The sequence below is a fragment of the Theobroma umbraticum genome, unplaced genomic scaffold (genome assembly GCF_002168275.2).
Source record: "Theobroma umbraticum cultivar Fairchild unplaced genomic scaffold, ASM216827v3 scaffold_56.0, whole genome shotgun sequence".
Classification (NCBI taxonomy): Eukaryota; Viridiplantae; Streptophyta; class Magnoliopsida; order Malvales; family Malvaceae; genus Theobroma; species Theobroma umbraticum.
In genome coordinates this window covers 7,229,368-7,242,398 of record NW_018397256.1, presented here as the reverse complement: position 1 = coordinate 7,242,398, position 13,031 = coordinate 7,229,368, and the positions used below count along the sequence as shown (strand labels likewise).

The 13,031-nt window shown below is 35.0% G+C and overlaps 2 protein-coding genes across 3 annotated transcripts; one reads left to right on the top strand and one right to left on the bottom strand.

The window, feature by feature from the left end:
• Positions 1-1,417: 1,417 nt before the first annotated feature.
• Positions 1,418-4,196, bottom strand: LOC110411072 (uncharacterized). The gene is made up of 4 exons (XM_021421086.2): positions 3,968-4,196; positions 3,724-3,881; positions 2,103-2,161; positions 1,418-2,009 (listed from the first exon to the last, which is right to left on the bottom strand). Exons 2-4 carry the CDS (start codon positions 3,841-3,843, stop codon positions 1,667-1,669), a joined length of 522 nt encoding a protein of 173 aa, XP_021276761.1. The 5' UTR covers positions 3,844-3,881; positions 3,968-4,196; the 3' UTR covers positions 1,418-1,666.
• A 1,277-nt stretch (positions 4,197-5,473) lies between these two features.
• On the top strand, positions 5,474-12,507 carry TIP1 (Ankyrin repeat family protein with DHHC zinc finger domain-containing protein). 2 transcript variants are annotated; one of them, XM_021420310.2, is made up of 13 exons: positions 5,474-6,031; positions 6,369-6,509; positions 7,245-7,357; positions 7,997-8,076; positions 8,218-8,381; positions 9,062-9,200; positions 9,282-9,381; positions 10,082-10,139; positions 10,308-10,385; positions 10,484-10,582; positions 10,859-10,937; positions 11,040-11,188; positions 11,927-12,507. In XM_021420310.2, exons 1-13 carry the CDS (start codon positions 5,729-5,731, stop codon positions 12,350-12,352), a joined length of 1,929 nt encoding a protein of 642 aa, XP_021275985.1. In that variant the 5' UTR covers positions 5,474-5,728; the 3' UTR covers positions 12,353-12,507. The 2 variants fall into 2 exon arrangements, with proteins under 2 accessions (XP_021275985.1, XP_021275986.1); XM_021420311.2 differs by having other exon boundaries at positions 5,890-6,031; positions 7,163-7,357.
• The last annotated feature ends 524 nt before the right edge of the window (positions 12,508-13,031 follow it).

The window sequence follows — 13,031 nt, the reverse complement described above, 5'->3', positions numbered from 1 at the left end:
CAGTGTTTGTTTTGTAATAGATCACTGCAATGTAAGATTACAATGCAATTACATTGCAGCCAATGGATGTAATGTGATTACAGTTCAAAACTAATGCAATACATTGCATTTTGCAATGTTTTTAAAGATAATTTTACCCTTCAACTTTATTATCTTATTAAAAATATTTTATATATTATAATTAAAATAAATATTAATTTAGAATAAAAATTAAAATAAATAAAATATAAAAAATTAATATTTATATAATATAGATAAAACAAATTAAAATAAAATATATAATATAAAAAATATATTAAAGAAATATTTAATAATTATAATAATAAATAAAAATAAAATATATGACATTAAAAATATATTTAAAATATGATATTATATAAAAATTAATAATATAAATTAAATATATTAAAAATAAAATATAAAATATTATAATAATAAATAAAAATAAAATATATGATATTAAAAATATATTTAAGAAATGATATTATATAAAAATTAATAATATAAATATAAAATATTATAATAATAAATAAAAATAAAATATATGATATTAAAAATATATTTAAGAAATGATATTATATAAAAATTAATAATAAAAAATATAAATATATTAAACTTATATTTTAATAATTAGAGGTAATTTTGACAATTAACATTACATTTTCATTAAAGTACTTGTAAACCAAACACTGCAATGTTATTTTCCTTGCATTTTAATCATTATTTTACTTACATATCAAACACTGTAATGTTATTTTCTCTATAATCATATTACTTGCAATCACATTACTTGTAATCATATTGTATTGTAATGTACCAAATGTCACCTTAGTTTCAGCAAAAGATGATCTGAATGCAAGATGAGTTAGAATTTCACAATCACGACGAGGTATCATCGCAACCCAAAAAAGAAAAAAATACCATCTCCCGTCAAATAGCTGAAGGACAAATGGCTGTTCATGAACGCGCTGGGTTCTGCTCAACATCATTTACACCTTTTAAAATCCCAGTAAGTTTGGCCTTTAACTACACAAACCAATTAATACACTGTTCTTCCATATCGAAAGACTGGACCTATACCTGCGTATCGACTAAGTAGCGTAAAATGACTTACGACAAGAAAAATGAATTGCAATATTTGGGGGGTTAGTATCGGAATTTTCTCCCTCGAGCATAATTCTTAGGACCTGGAAGCCTCAGTTCTGGCCTTTCAGAAAAGCCAGGTTTCATTCAAGATCAAGCGGTAATTGAACTTCAGTTTGATAGAATGATCATCACTCCAGTATTAATTGCTAAGTTGATATAATTAAATACACTCAAGTGTCCAGTTAGTTGTTTCACCAAACCTTACCAGGCTACCAAAAGCCCATGACGTAATAAAACGAACTGAGTATTAGATGCATGTAGAAGTAACTAGTTCTACAGAACAAATAGGAATGACCATTAATCCACGATGGAATAATATGTATCATAACCACCTGTAGCGTAACTACATGACAAATGCCATAAATTAAGGTTCCTTCAGAACTAAGGATAGCGAATCTTCTAATCTATGCAGACAAACATGCTGAATTCTCCCTCCCTACTAAAAGTTCCTCACCCAAAGGAAAAAAAGAAACAATAGAAAATCTAACGGCCTACGATTAATTCACTTCCTACGATTAATTCACTTCCTCTTCTTCGAAGGTGGCTGAGGAACCTCATCATCTTCATCTTCTTCATCTTCCTCTTCTTCATCCTCCCCATCCTCATCACCATCATCATCATCCCCATCATCATCATCTTCTTCATCATCCTCTTCATCACTCCCTCCATCCCCATTGGCCTCAGGGTCATCCTCGGGATCCCTTTCCTCACCTTCATCACCTGAGAAATCCTCATCAGCTGCATCATCATCTGGATCATCTGCATTGTCATCATCTTCTTCATCATCATCATCCTCTGTATCACTGGCATCTTTGTTTTCTGGATCAGGGCGTTTCATTTTGAGAAGTTCATCAAATGGAAACCTAAAAATGAAGTCAATCCAGCCAACCTGTTACATTTCCTCTTACCAACCATTGATGATATATTACGATGAAAAGGAAAAGGAAACACATTACCTCTCATCCACTGCAGTCAAACCATGTGATGCATTCATATCCTTCAGCACTGATTCTGTCTGCACCAATCTTAAATCATGTTAGAAAGGATCCTAAGCAAGATACATACAACAAAAATATGAGGATGTATGCTCTCCACATACAACAGGATTCTATTTGCATTTTGAAAATTTTACAGAGAAACAATAATAAAATTCCCTCATCAATTCAAAGTCCACAATATGATGAGCGTAGACTCTGAACATAAAATTTTCTCAAAAATAGAAAAAAAAAAAACACTCCAAACATAATCAAGATCAGAGAATCAACTGTGAAGGAAAAGTGGAGTGTGGACATTGCTGCAGGCAAGAAGAAGCAACAGTTCTAGAGCTCAGTGTTGTTACTTATTTGAAAGCTAGGCTTTTTATATATTGACATGCTAAAAACTTTTTTCAAATGATTGAAATAATCATGTTCTTGAAAAGGAAAGAAAAAAAATGGAGATATTGCCAAACTAAGTCAGAAATTAACCCAGATGTCACTAATCAAACCCTGAAAAAAGGTCCTTAAATATCAATTTAGTGCCCAATAAGCTATAAAGGCAAACTAGACCCACATTTCATATCTAAGAACAGCAGCAAAAACTTTGACCCAGGGGCCCCAAATTTGTAGTTTTGCATTAAATGACAAATAGAAGGCGATCTACCCTTCCACATTGTTCCCTAATCTTCTGATAATTTGCAGTACAGATTGAAACTTGACATTATTGTTTTTGTATTGGTATAAATGGTAAGAGAAACAGCAAACATCCGAAGCACTAAAAGGTGCAGAGGAATATCCAATCAAGGTCAGAAACCAATAAAAGTGGCATAGAAAGATTCTCATCTTCTATGCTGAATCCAACTAAAAACCAAAAGCTGTAGGACCTCTCAGGCAGCAAGTTAAAGAATCTGTAGCCACCAGCATACAGCAGAAAAGAAGAAGGCATTGTTTGATTGCAGGCAGCATTACAACAAACAGCATATATTTTACTTGTAGCGAGAAGATTCTAATCATATTAGTTATCATACCAAAATGTAACTAAACTTATTATGGAAAAAAGATTTCAATTACTCCGGCAACATTTCAGGTAAGTACAAGATTCAGACAAGAAAAAGCTAGCTTAAACATGACAAACTCAAATAAAAAAATTACAAAAAAAAAAGGTGAAAACAAGTGGAAATACTCCACAAACCCCACTTCTTGAATCTTAATATGGGAAAAACTTATGACCCCGGACAGTCAGTCCACACTCCATACAACTGCAATCTCCAAAAGCAAACCTTGCCCTAAACAAGAACAATCAATGTACAAATTCATAACAGAAAAAGGTAACAATTCTAACACTTCAACAGCTCACAATAACCTCAACCAAGACAAGAGAGGGTCAACCACCAAAATTCAGTAAAAAAAGGAAAGGGGATGGGGGAGAGGGGGTGGAAGAAGAACACAACACAAGCAGCAAAAACCTTATAAACAAACAATTATAATGCTTTTGAGACAAAACCCAGAAGGCAGAAAACAGCATATGAAGCAAACAACACAACTCAACTCCCAAACTAACAGAAAAAAATAGCCATTACTAAAAAGAGAGTAAATATACCAGCATGAGAAGGTAAGCCAGAGAATTTCCAGCAAGAACCAAAGTCTCAGCCACCAAAGCTTCCATTACAGAACATACCCAGATGCTCTTTTCAATTGGGCTCAATCTACCCACCTCCATTGCTGCCTCGACTATGCTAAAAAAAAAAATTACACTTCCTATAGAAAAATAAAATAAAAATCAGTTAACTAAACGCAAAAGACTTCGGAAAAAAGAGCGAAGATAGAGAGAGAAAGAGAAAAACCTGAGCAGAGTGGTTCTGGGTCTGGGTCCGGTTAGGGTAAACCCTAGGGTTTGGTCCGGATTAGGGTTTTGGTTGCCAAAATGGATATTACCAGGTTAATTTTGTCGACTTGCACGAAAGACGAAAGGCATTTATTGGATGCAAAGAGGTAAAGTGCAGTGGAAGAAAGACAAATGGGTTTGAAAACAATAATTTTAAATTTGCTTTTTATTTTTTGGGGGGTGAAATTGAATTTTCTTGTGAGTGCATTTATGCATTATTTAAAAGATATTTTTGACTTGACGCTTTGGATCCAGTGTCAAGGCAATTTCATGTCAAATTGGGGGAGAAAATCACGTGGTACTGGGGCCACTATAACATGGTGGAATTCGCCAGTCAGGTTCCTATTTGAGCGCAGTTCTGGAATTTGATTGGTGGAGCCTAGTATAATTAATGGGATTGGAAGTACAAAATTATAGTTTTGTATTTTGCGCACTTGTCGCTCTATTAGGGACAGAATAAAACCGGGGCCGCCTTAAATTGTCTAGACTGGGCCTGATGGACTGGACCAATATAGCCCCAAGTAGGCTTTTATAGAAGGCTTGGTCTGGCCCATGTGTCAGCTTCCAAGGGGAAAGTTGTCATTGACTGACCAATGGCCAAGGATTAGTCTCGACCATGCAAGCCCACCTTGACTTTGTCCAACTTATTACTTCACTAAAAAATCTTTATGCCAGAAATTAAAAAAATAAAAAGATATAATTAGTATAATATTTAGGTAATTATATAATGTTTTAACGTAATGAAAAAAATAAATAACCAAACTGTCATTGCCCTCGTTAATTCCACCTATTTTTTCCCTTGAATAAATGGTAACACGTCTATATGTCCATGAGACCAATGACAAGTAGGAGACTTTGACTTCTTTAGGTTTCACATTTGAGTCATCCAATATGTGAGTCAAGTTAAACCATTTAGTTTGTTGATTTGTTCCATATATTGAATGTAATAATTATATTATATATGGAAGGTTGACCGATTATTATTGTAATTTTATTTGTAAATTATGATTTAATAAAGAAAAAAAGTATATATATATATATTCGAAACAAAATGAGAAGAAAGTTGATTTATAAACTGAGAGTAGCACCTTAAACTTGGAAAGGTAATACATATGTATATATGTGAATGGGAAGTCAAAGCCCTATGTCAAATATAATAAACAATATTATATATCTTGGTATCCAAAAAAATAAACATTAATACATGTCTTGATATAAAAAATAATAAGAATTATTATACATCTTTCTGTATATTGAGCTTTGTCTGGATGACTACATTAATAATTACAACACTTATGATAGTGGTAATAAATACGGCCAGCTCAATCAATTGTCACAAAGGAAAAGGCCATGTCCCATGATGCAAATAGGTAAATTTGACGGGGTTAATGTGAAAATATTTGGAAAATACGGTGTGCTATTGGATGCACAACCTCATCCGTGTCAAAATCGACTTCATTCTTACGGATAATCGCTTAGGCAAGTGGCTGTGGCTTCGGCTTCGGCCTCATCAGTCAACACGGCACGGATGCCAAAGCGCAACGACCCCTCGAACCCAGCCCTGCCCCTCTCTTTCCACGAAAAACCCTAATCGCACCAATAAATTTTTATTGAAAAAAACAATTATGAAACAAAATTATTGAAAGACAAAGTCCACCTAGATCATTGAAAAGGAAAAAAAAAAATCTGTTTTTCTTGTTTTTTTGGGGGTTTTTGAGAGATGTCATCGGAGATCGAGGTGGTGGAAGAGGTTCAACCCTCGAAGCAATCTGGTGGTGTTTTAGCGAATGGAAATGGAAATGGAAATGGAGGAGGAAATAATGGGGTTGTTGGTGGTGTCGCTGATGATGAGAGCTTGAGGAACGATGTTTACACGGCCGCTGCTTATGGGGATTTGGAGAAGCTTCATAGGTTGGTCGAGTCCGAAGGCTGCTCTGTTTCCGAGCCTGATCACCTTGGTTATTATGCCTTGCAGTGGGCTGCTTTGAATAATAGAACCGCCGCTGCTCAGTACATTATCGAGGTTTTTCTCTTTTGTGGTTATTTTGATGGATTTGCTGAATTGGCTTTCTTGTTAGAGTTGGGAATTCTTTTCGAGTTTTGGATTTGGAGTCTATTGGATTTATTGAAATTGGTTTATTTGGACTCTAATTTATGGAAGTTGTTTTCTTCAAAAGGTTTTTTAATTGGGTTTTAATAGGTTTACTTCTGGAATTAGGGAATACATGCCTTTGAGGTTGGGAAATGCTTTCTGTAGTTGTTTGGATTTTACGGTTTAGTTGCTACATGTTGATCTTGAGGTTTTTATTGGATTAAATTAGGTTTGATTGAGAAGTTTTTGCATTGTCTTGATTTGCCAGCATGGTGGAGATGTAAATGCCGCAGATCACACTGGGCAGACGGCCTTGCACTGGAGTGCGGTCCGGGGTGCAATACAAGTTGCTGAGCTTTTACTCCAAGAGGGTGCTCGGGTGGATGCCGCAGACATTTATGGCTACCAGGTTAGATTTTCTTCATCATGGTGCCTTCTCTAATATTCTATCTCAGTCAAGAAATTAGTATGGTTTCACGCAATATGGATTTGGGGACAGTGATCAGTAATGAAAAGTAATGTTTACTCAACATTAGCTGTTTTATACATTCCTGTTTGAAATTGGTTTATATCTGCATAGGCATTATGTATATATATTTTTAGGAGCATTAGAACTCAGCAATATATGGTTTCCTTAAAATGACTAGATCATATTGATATTTTGAGGCTTAAAGAAGATATGTTTTTGCTATGCATTTTACTTGAGGCTGCCTACAAAGCTGGAGATGATGTTCATTCCCTTTTTCTCTTACTTGTCTAGGACCTGAAAGACAGCTGGAAAGCATAGCATGGAATGCTATGCTTTCTTGTTGACTGTGACTTTACCCTATATATTTTCCTTCCCTGGTCTTTCTTTTCCTAATTTGTCTCATTTTGGTACCATCTCAATCAAATGTAATTATATGTAGTTTTTCTTTGCCGATATTGCTGATACACTCTATTGTTTTCTTTTTGGTGGAGTATTTTACTATCTAGAAGTCTAGAACATGAGGGTGGGTTTCTATTTCTTAATTGAATTCTGAAACTTATGCTTATGGTTTGTGTTTTACAATTTAATTGCAGGATGATGATTGAATTATTGTATTTCTTGTTTCTATTTCCACCTTCAGATGGATGCGTGCTTATTAATTGTAATTTGATGCAGACAACTCATGTTGCTGCCCAATATGGTCAGACTGCTTTTCTCTATCACATTGTTTCAAAATGGAATGCTGACCCTGATGTTCCGGATAATGATGGGCGAAGCCCTTTGCACTGGTACATGAGTTCAACATACAACTTACTCTTATTCACTTGAATGTTCTAACATAAGGCACTGTGGTGGTGATGATATCTTTTGGATCTAGATATCTTTTTTTTTTTTTTGTTTCTTATGTGAGGGTTGATTATTTTCCTTGTATGACAATGCTTTTCCATTGACTAATTTGCTACTTCAAATTTATTTTAACTAACCAAGGAACCTTTATTTTTCGTACTGATAAAATTATTGTTTGATGCATTTGCTGGTAAGTAAGACTACTTTTGAAAACCCAGTATTTGTGATTATAAAACAGTTTCTTTCGTGATTTTATGATGCCTAGTGATGAGACTGATAAGCTCCTGCAAAGTGCTCGATTCTTGTAAACCTGGATTAAGAATTTTTTATGAGCAGAATGTAACCTACTTGTGTAATTTTTACCGTAGTTGTTTTCATTCTGAAAATGTCGAATAGTCTTTAGAGTGTTCTATTTTCCTTTTGTGAAATTTCTCTGAGTTATTTCTCTAAAATTAACAAGTTTGCTTGCATAGTCTGACCACTTTGTTTTTCCTGCCAATTGCTTGATTCTGTAATGAAAGTTTACAATTGTCGTGTCTATTATTGTGATTCTAACTTCTTTTTAATATGGAGAACACTAGGGCTGCTTATAAAGGTTTCGCTGATTGCATACGTCTTCTTTTATTTCTTGATGCATATAGAGGGCGTCAGGACAAAGAGGGTAATTTTCTGATTCTCAGATTTAAATTGCCATTTCTAGGGATTTTCATCTGGTTAATCTAGTGTTAACAATTTGTATTTGAGAAAATTTTGATTGCATGTGTAGTTTTTCTCTATTAACCATGTTTCATCTTGACATCAGGTTGCACTCCTCTCCATTGGGCGGCTATTAGGGGTAATCTAGAAGCTTGCACTGTCTTAGTACAGGCTGGCAAGAAGGAGGATTTGATGGTCACTGATAATACTGGCCTTACACCCGCGCAGCTTGCTTCTGATAAAAATCACAGACAAGTTGCTTTTTTCCTTGTAGGTGCCATAGCATTGTAGCTTTTAATTAATGATTTTTTTGACAAATAATTATTGATATATTTATTTGTTTTTGTTTTTAATCTTACATATTTCAAGCTCTTATTGTTAATGATGACTGATGAATGCTTTGGGCTGAATGAAAGACATTTTCTTACTGCCTTCTACCCAACGTAAAGAATGTTGAGTTGTTTACTGATAAAAATGCAAGTGAAATGTACTTCCTAAACATTACATAAAGGTCCAAAATGTCTTTCTTATTCATTTTACTTTGTTGCTAACATCTTGAAGTGTTCCTTATGCATGTGCAAACTCTAAATTTTGTTTCGCCATGTTGATGTTGCATTCAGGTTTATGAAGCGGAGATATGCCAAATAACTAGTATTTTTGTTGTTGGATAGCCCAACCTTTGACCTTTCCTTGTCTAGGCACAACATGATTGCACATTTGAAAATTTTTGAATTCACTATTAGAAACATTTTGGATGTAATTATTATTGATTTTGAATGGTCTGGTTAGTTGTCTCCTAAAAAGCTGTAAAATTTCCCTATAAGTAGCTTAATTTGTCTCCTAGCTGGTGTTCTCTTTTAATTTTTATGATGATGTGCTTATGAAATTAGCTGAATTTTACCACCTCACCTATTTATGTTTCTTATCATCTTATACATCTGATTCTGCAGGGAAATGCTAGAAGGTTGCTTGAAAAACAGTGTGATGGGAATAGCCGTCTTGGACGACTTTCAAAATTAGGACTTGCACCAATTCTTTGGTGCATTATCTTGCTGCTACTGGTGACTTATACTCAATCTGTCATAATGGGTCTGTCTCTTGATATCTTCTTGAAAGTTATCTAGGTCTCTTTATTGCCTACTAATTTGTGTTTTTGAACATTGGTTGCAGCTTCAAATCTGCCAAAGTTGACAGCTGGGTTTGGCCTTCTTGCATGGTTGGGTGTTTTCCTAGCATCTGGTGGTCTGGTTCTGCTTTATAGGTGTAGCAGGTATATTCTTTGACATGGACTTACTTTTTTTTAAAGTCTGTTAGGTCATTGTGGCACTGAATACATTTGTTTTGGACCCTGCCTAGCTGTTCATTTATCAGTTTGTTAGTCCTAATTTTCCCCTTGGAAGAGTTTCAGAGTATAGCAGCTGTCAAAGGAGACAATTGTTTTTGAAATCATAGTATGGCTGGAGTTGGAATGAAGGGATTGTCTGTACCATTTGATTCATTTTCTTTTTCAATTTGCAAAAACAATTTTCAGGACAGATATATCTTTGGTACCTTCAATATTTGGTTTTTCATGCGATGAGTTTCAAGTATCTAGCAATTAGAATCTTGATGTTTACTCATTTTTATTTATGTTGGAAGGAGGGGAATCTTATTTTGAAGGGGTGGGAATGGGGTTTACAAAGACAGTGAGTTATTATATCCTTCAGGAGATAGTATATTTAACACGTAGTCAAAGGTTTATAAGATAATACAAGATATATTATTAAAATTGTAGTACTTTTTGTCATTATTTGATTGTTTTCCCAGATTTAGTCAGGTAATTCTCTGTAATACAAGCTGGGCTGGGTGTATATCACGCCTAGCTGTGCTGGGCAGGATACTATTTCTATTGCATGTAAATTTTAGTCATCAGACTCATTGAAGGAGTGTGCTTATCTAGTTTCTTTTTTTCATTTTAAATTTCTTTGCAGCAAGGATCCCGGTTATATCAGGATGAATGTCCATGATCCACAAAATATGAAAGATGATGTGCGTTCAAATTTCCGTTATAGAGCCTATCTGGTTTTTGTTTGGTTTGTAAAATTTTGTCTTCCGGAAATTCAAAGTTTTAATCCTATGTATTTTGTTTTTCCAAATGTATATATCTTTTAAATAATTGATGTATATATAACATATTTATCCTGTTTGTTTTGCTAGGAACCTTTATTGAAGATTGAGATAAATAATCCTGCTTTGCTAGCTGGAAATTGGTCTCAGCTTTGTGCAACATGCAAGGTGCTCTCCTAATCTAGCCTCTGTTCCCTGTATGTTACTTTTTTGATAATTTCCTTTTATTCTGATTGTTTTGCTATGTTATTATATACCATCACCAGATCGTCAGGCCTCTTCGTGCAAAACACTGCTCCACTTGTGATCGTTGTGTTGAGCAATTTGACCATCATTGCCCTTGGGTGTCAAATTGTGTTGGGAAGGTGCTTTCTTGCTGATGAGTTAAATGTTTTTCTTTCCTCTGTTATTATTATTTTGATGTTTTCATTTCTTGCATGTTTAACATCCTGTGCTTCAACTTCTAAAATGGGTAGACTATAATGGGTTATTCATAATTGCTGGTTGGTTGCAATTGTTTATAAATCAATTTGATAAGACATATCCTATGTGGAAAGAGTATAACATTTAATTTAACATGATTCTTGCAAATTGTCACGGTATCTATTGATTTAATTTTATTATAATATCTTGTGATGCAGAAAAACAAATGGGATTTTTTTCTTTTCCTTGTTTTAGAAGTTTCAGCGATGTTAATTACTGGTGGAGTTACTATTACAAGTATGTCTCTTAATCACTTCCAAGTTCAAACTATTTTCTGAAGTTAGTTTGGCAAAATTTTCCTCCTTGAATGTCCTACAAATGTGTACTTCTTGTATACAGGAATCTTGACAGATCCAACGGCTCCATCTTCATTCTTGCCATGGATGAACCATGCTGGTACTCATCATATTGGTGCTATATCTTTTTTGATTGTGGATTTTTTCCTCTTCTTTGGTGTGGCAGTGTTAACTGTTGTACAGGCTTCTCAGGTATGCGTTCAGGTTTTCTGATCTCTAGTTCTCTGTTTTTTTTTTTTGGAAACACAGTTTATGGTTGTGACCTGCGCCACAATAGGGAATAAATGTCTGCTTCACCAATGCTCTTATTTTAGGTTTAGTCTTGATGCACTGGTTGAGTTGTTGGGGTAAAGTTGTCATCCTAAACTAGATTTGGTCCAGTGGCATCATAAATGCAAGTTTCATCTGCCTCATCATATATCTTAATCTAACTTTCGTTGTAGTTTATCAGTGATTTTGGATTGAGTGAGCCTGTCCTTGCCTGGATTTTAACCCTGAGAGATGGTTTAAGGTGATCTTCTGCCTTCTCCATGCCAACTATTATCCAACCAGTTTTGAGTTTCACAAACACCGCGTATCAACCAGAATGATATTTACAATTAAGGCATGGCTTACCCAAGGAGTAAATCATCTTCAATAGATAAAGCCCTTTGCATATGATATTTTCCTTGTTACACCATTCTTTTGGACTTAATCTTGATTGTGTCTTTACACATGCTTGCATAGTTTTGTGTCCATATGTGTGGTCTTCTTACCCCCACGACCTTCTCTCTTCTTTTGCTAAATTCCATGTTATTTCTGGCATTTGTGGTGGTGCTTTAGTTTAGGTCCTAGGTAATGTTGCATATCTGAGGCATTTGTAAGGAACAGGAATGATTTCAGAAACTTGGGAGCAAAAACTCAGTTTGTCTTTTTCTTTTCTTGCTACAGATATCTCGCAACATAACAACAAATGAAATGGCAAATGTCATGCGCTATAGCTACCTCAGGGGCCCTGGTGGTCGATTTAGAAATCCATATGATCATGGATGCCGGAAGAACTGCTCAGATTTCTTGATCAATGGCTACAATGAGGACCTACAGGCTGCTGAAGATTCAGTGCATTCTGAGGGAATAGGGATGGTACAAATGTCGAGGGATTCAAACTTGCAAAATGGTGATATGCATTCTCAGGCAAACGGAAATGGCCATATTGCTATAAATGTGAATTCTAACAACACCAATGCACATCATGGTCACATTCATTCTTCGCACTGCAGCCATAGTAGCCATAGCAAGTCAAAAACTGAGAGCGTTCCCTTAGGTTTGGGTCTTGGTCTTGGACGGAGCAGCGCCTGTCCTGTTGCAACCTCATGATTCTCATGTTCAGTATAAGTTGAAACTAAATGTGCATTGTATCATAAGCATACATCCAATTTCGGCTTTTGTTGATCTATTGGTTGCTCCTTTTTGTTCCAAGGTTATGGGTACGCCGATTCTTCCAATTTATCTCATTTCATAATATGATTTTAGCTGCTGCTGTTAGATTTTTGTTTGCTTGGAACTCGAATGGAATCCGTTTGGGTTTAATTGCACAATATAAATAGTTGTTGTCGATAACATGAATTAAAACAATTGAGTATGGATTAATTGAATTCATAAACATTTGTTGCTTCTTCCAAAAGAGACTATTGATTTGGACATCCTCTGAAGGACACATCAGTGAAATGGTTATTGACTATTGTGGACAGGTTTCTCCTTCTAAGGCAATCCCATTAGTGAGTAAGCATATCTAATTGCAAAGACTTTTAAAAATGCCGGCAGTTGGTAGCAAAGGACATTGACGTCAAAATCATCCAACCAAGCTGCAAATTCATTAGCAGTTATTTCTCGCAAGTATCTGTATTTTTCTTGTCTCCCAACGCAAGTATTCTCTAACCATTGCATACGATTGTCAACGTTGTGCAAGGTCGGTGGCTTTCTGACCCTTTCCTCATCAACTTCTTCTCTAGTGCTTTGAGTGTGAACATGAATCTTGTGGCCTAAATAAGGAAGA

What these genes read in the sequence shown, in the direction of transcription:
- LOC110411072 (XM_021421086.2), bottom strand. Translation starts at nt 3,843, where the DNA reads ATGGAGGTGGGTAGATTGAGCCCAATTGAAAAGAGCATCTGGGTATGT. An exon ending in TGGCTTACCTTCTCATGCTG is followed by an intron (nt 2,162 to 3,723) that starts GTATATTTACTC and finishes AGATTGGTGCAG; the next exon opens with ACAGAATCAGTGCTGAAGGA. An exon ending in TTGACTGCAGTGGATGAGAG is followed by an intron (nt 2,010 to 2,102) that starts GTAATGTGTTTC and finishes CTTCATTTTTAG; the next exon opens with GTTTCCATTTGATGAACTTC.
- TIP1 (XM_021420310.2), top strand. Translation starts at nt 5,729, where the DNA reads ATGTCATCGGAGATCGAGGTGGTGGAAGAGGTTCAACCCTCGAAGCAA. An exon ending in CAGACATTTATGGCTACCAG is followed by an intron (nt 6,510 to 7,244) that starts GTTAGATTTTCT and finishes AATTTGATGCAG; the next exon opens with ACAACTCATGTTGCTGCCCA. An exon ending in TGGTGGAGTTACTATTACAA is followed by an intron (nt 10,938 to 11,039) that starts GTATGTCTCTTA and finishes TCTTGTATACAG; the next exon opens with GAATCTTGACAGATCCAACG.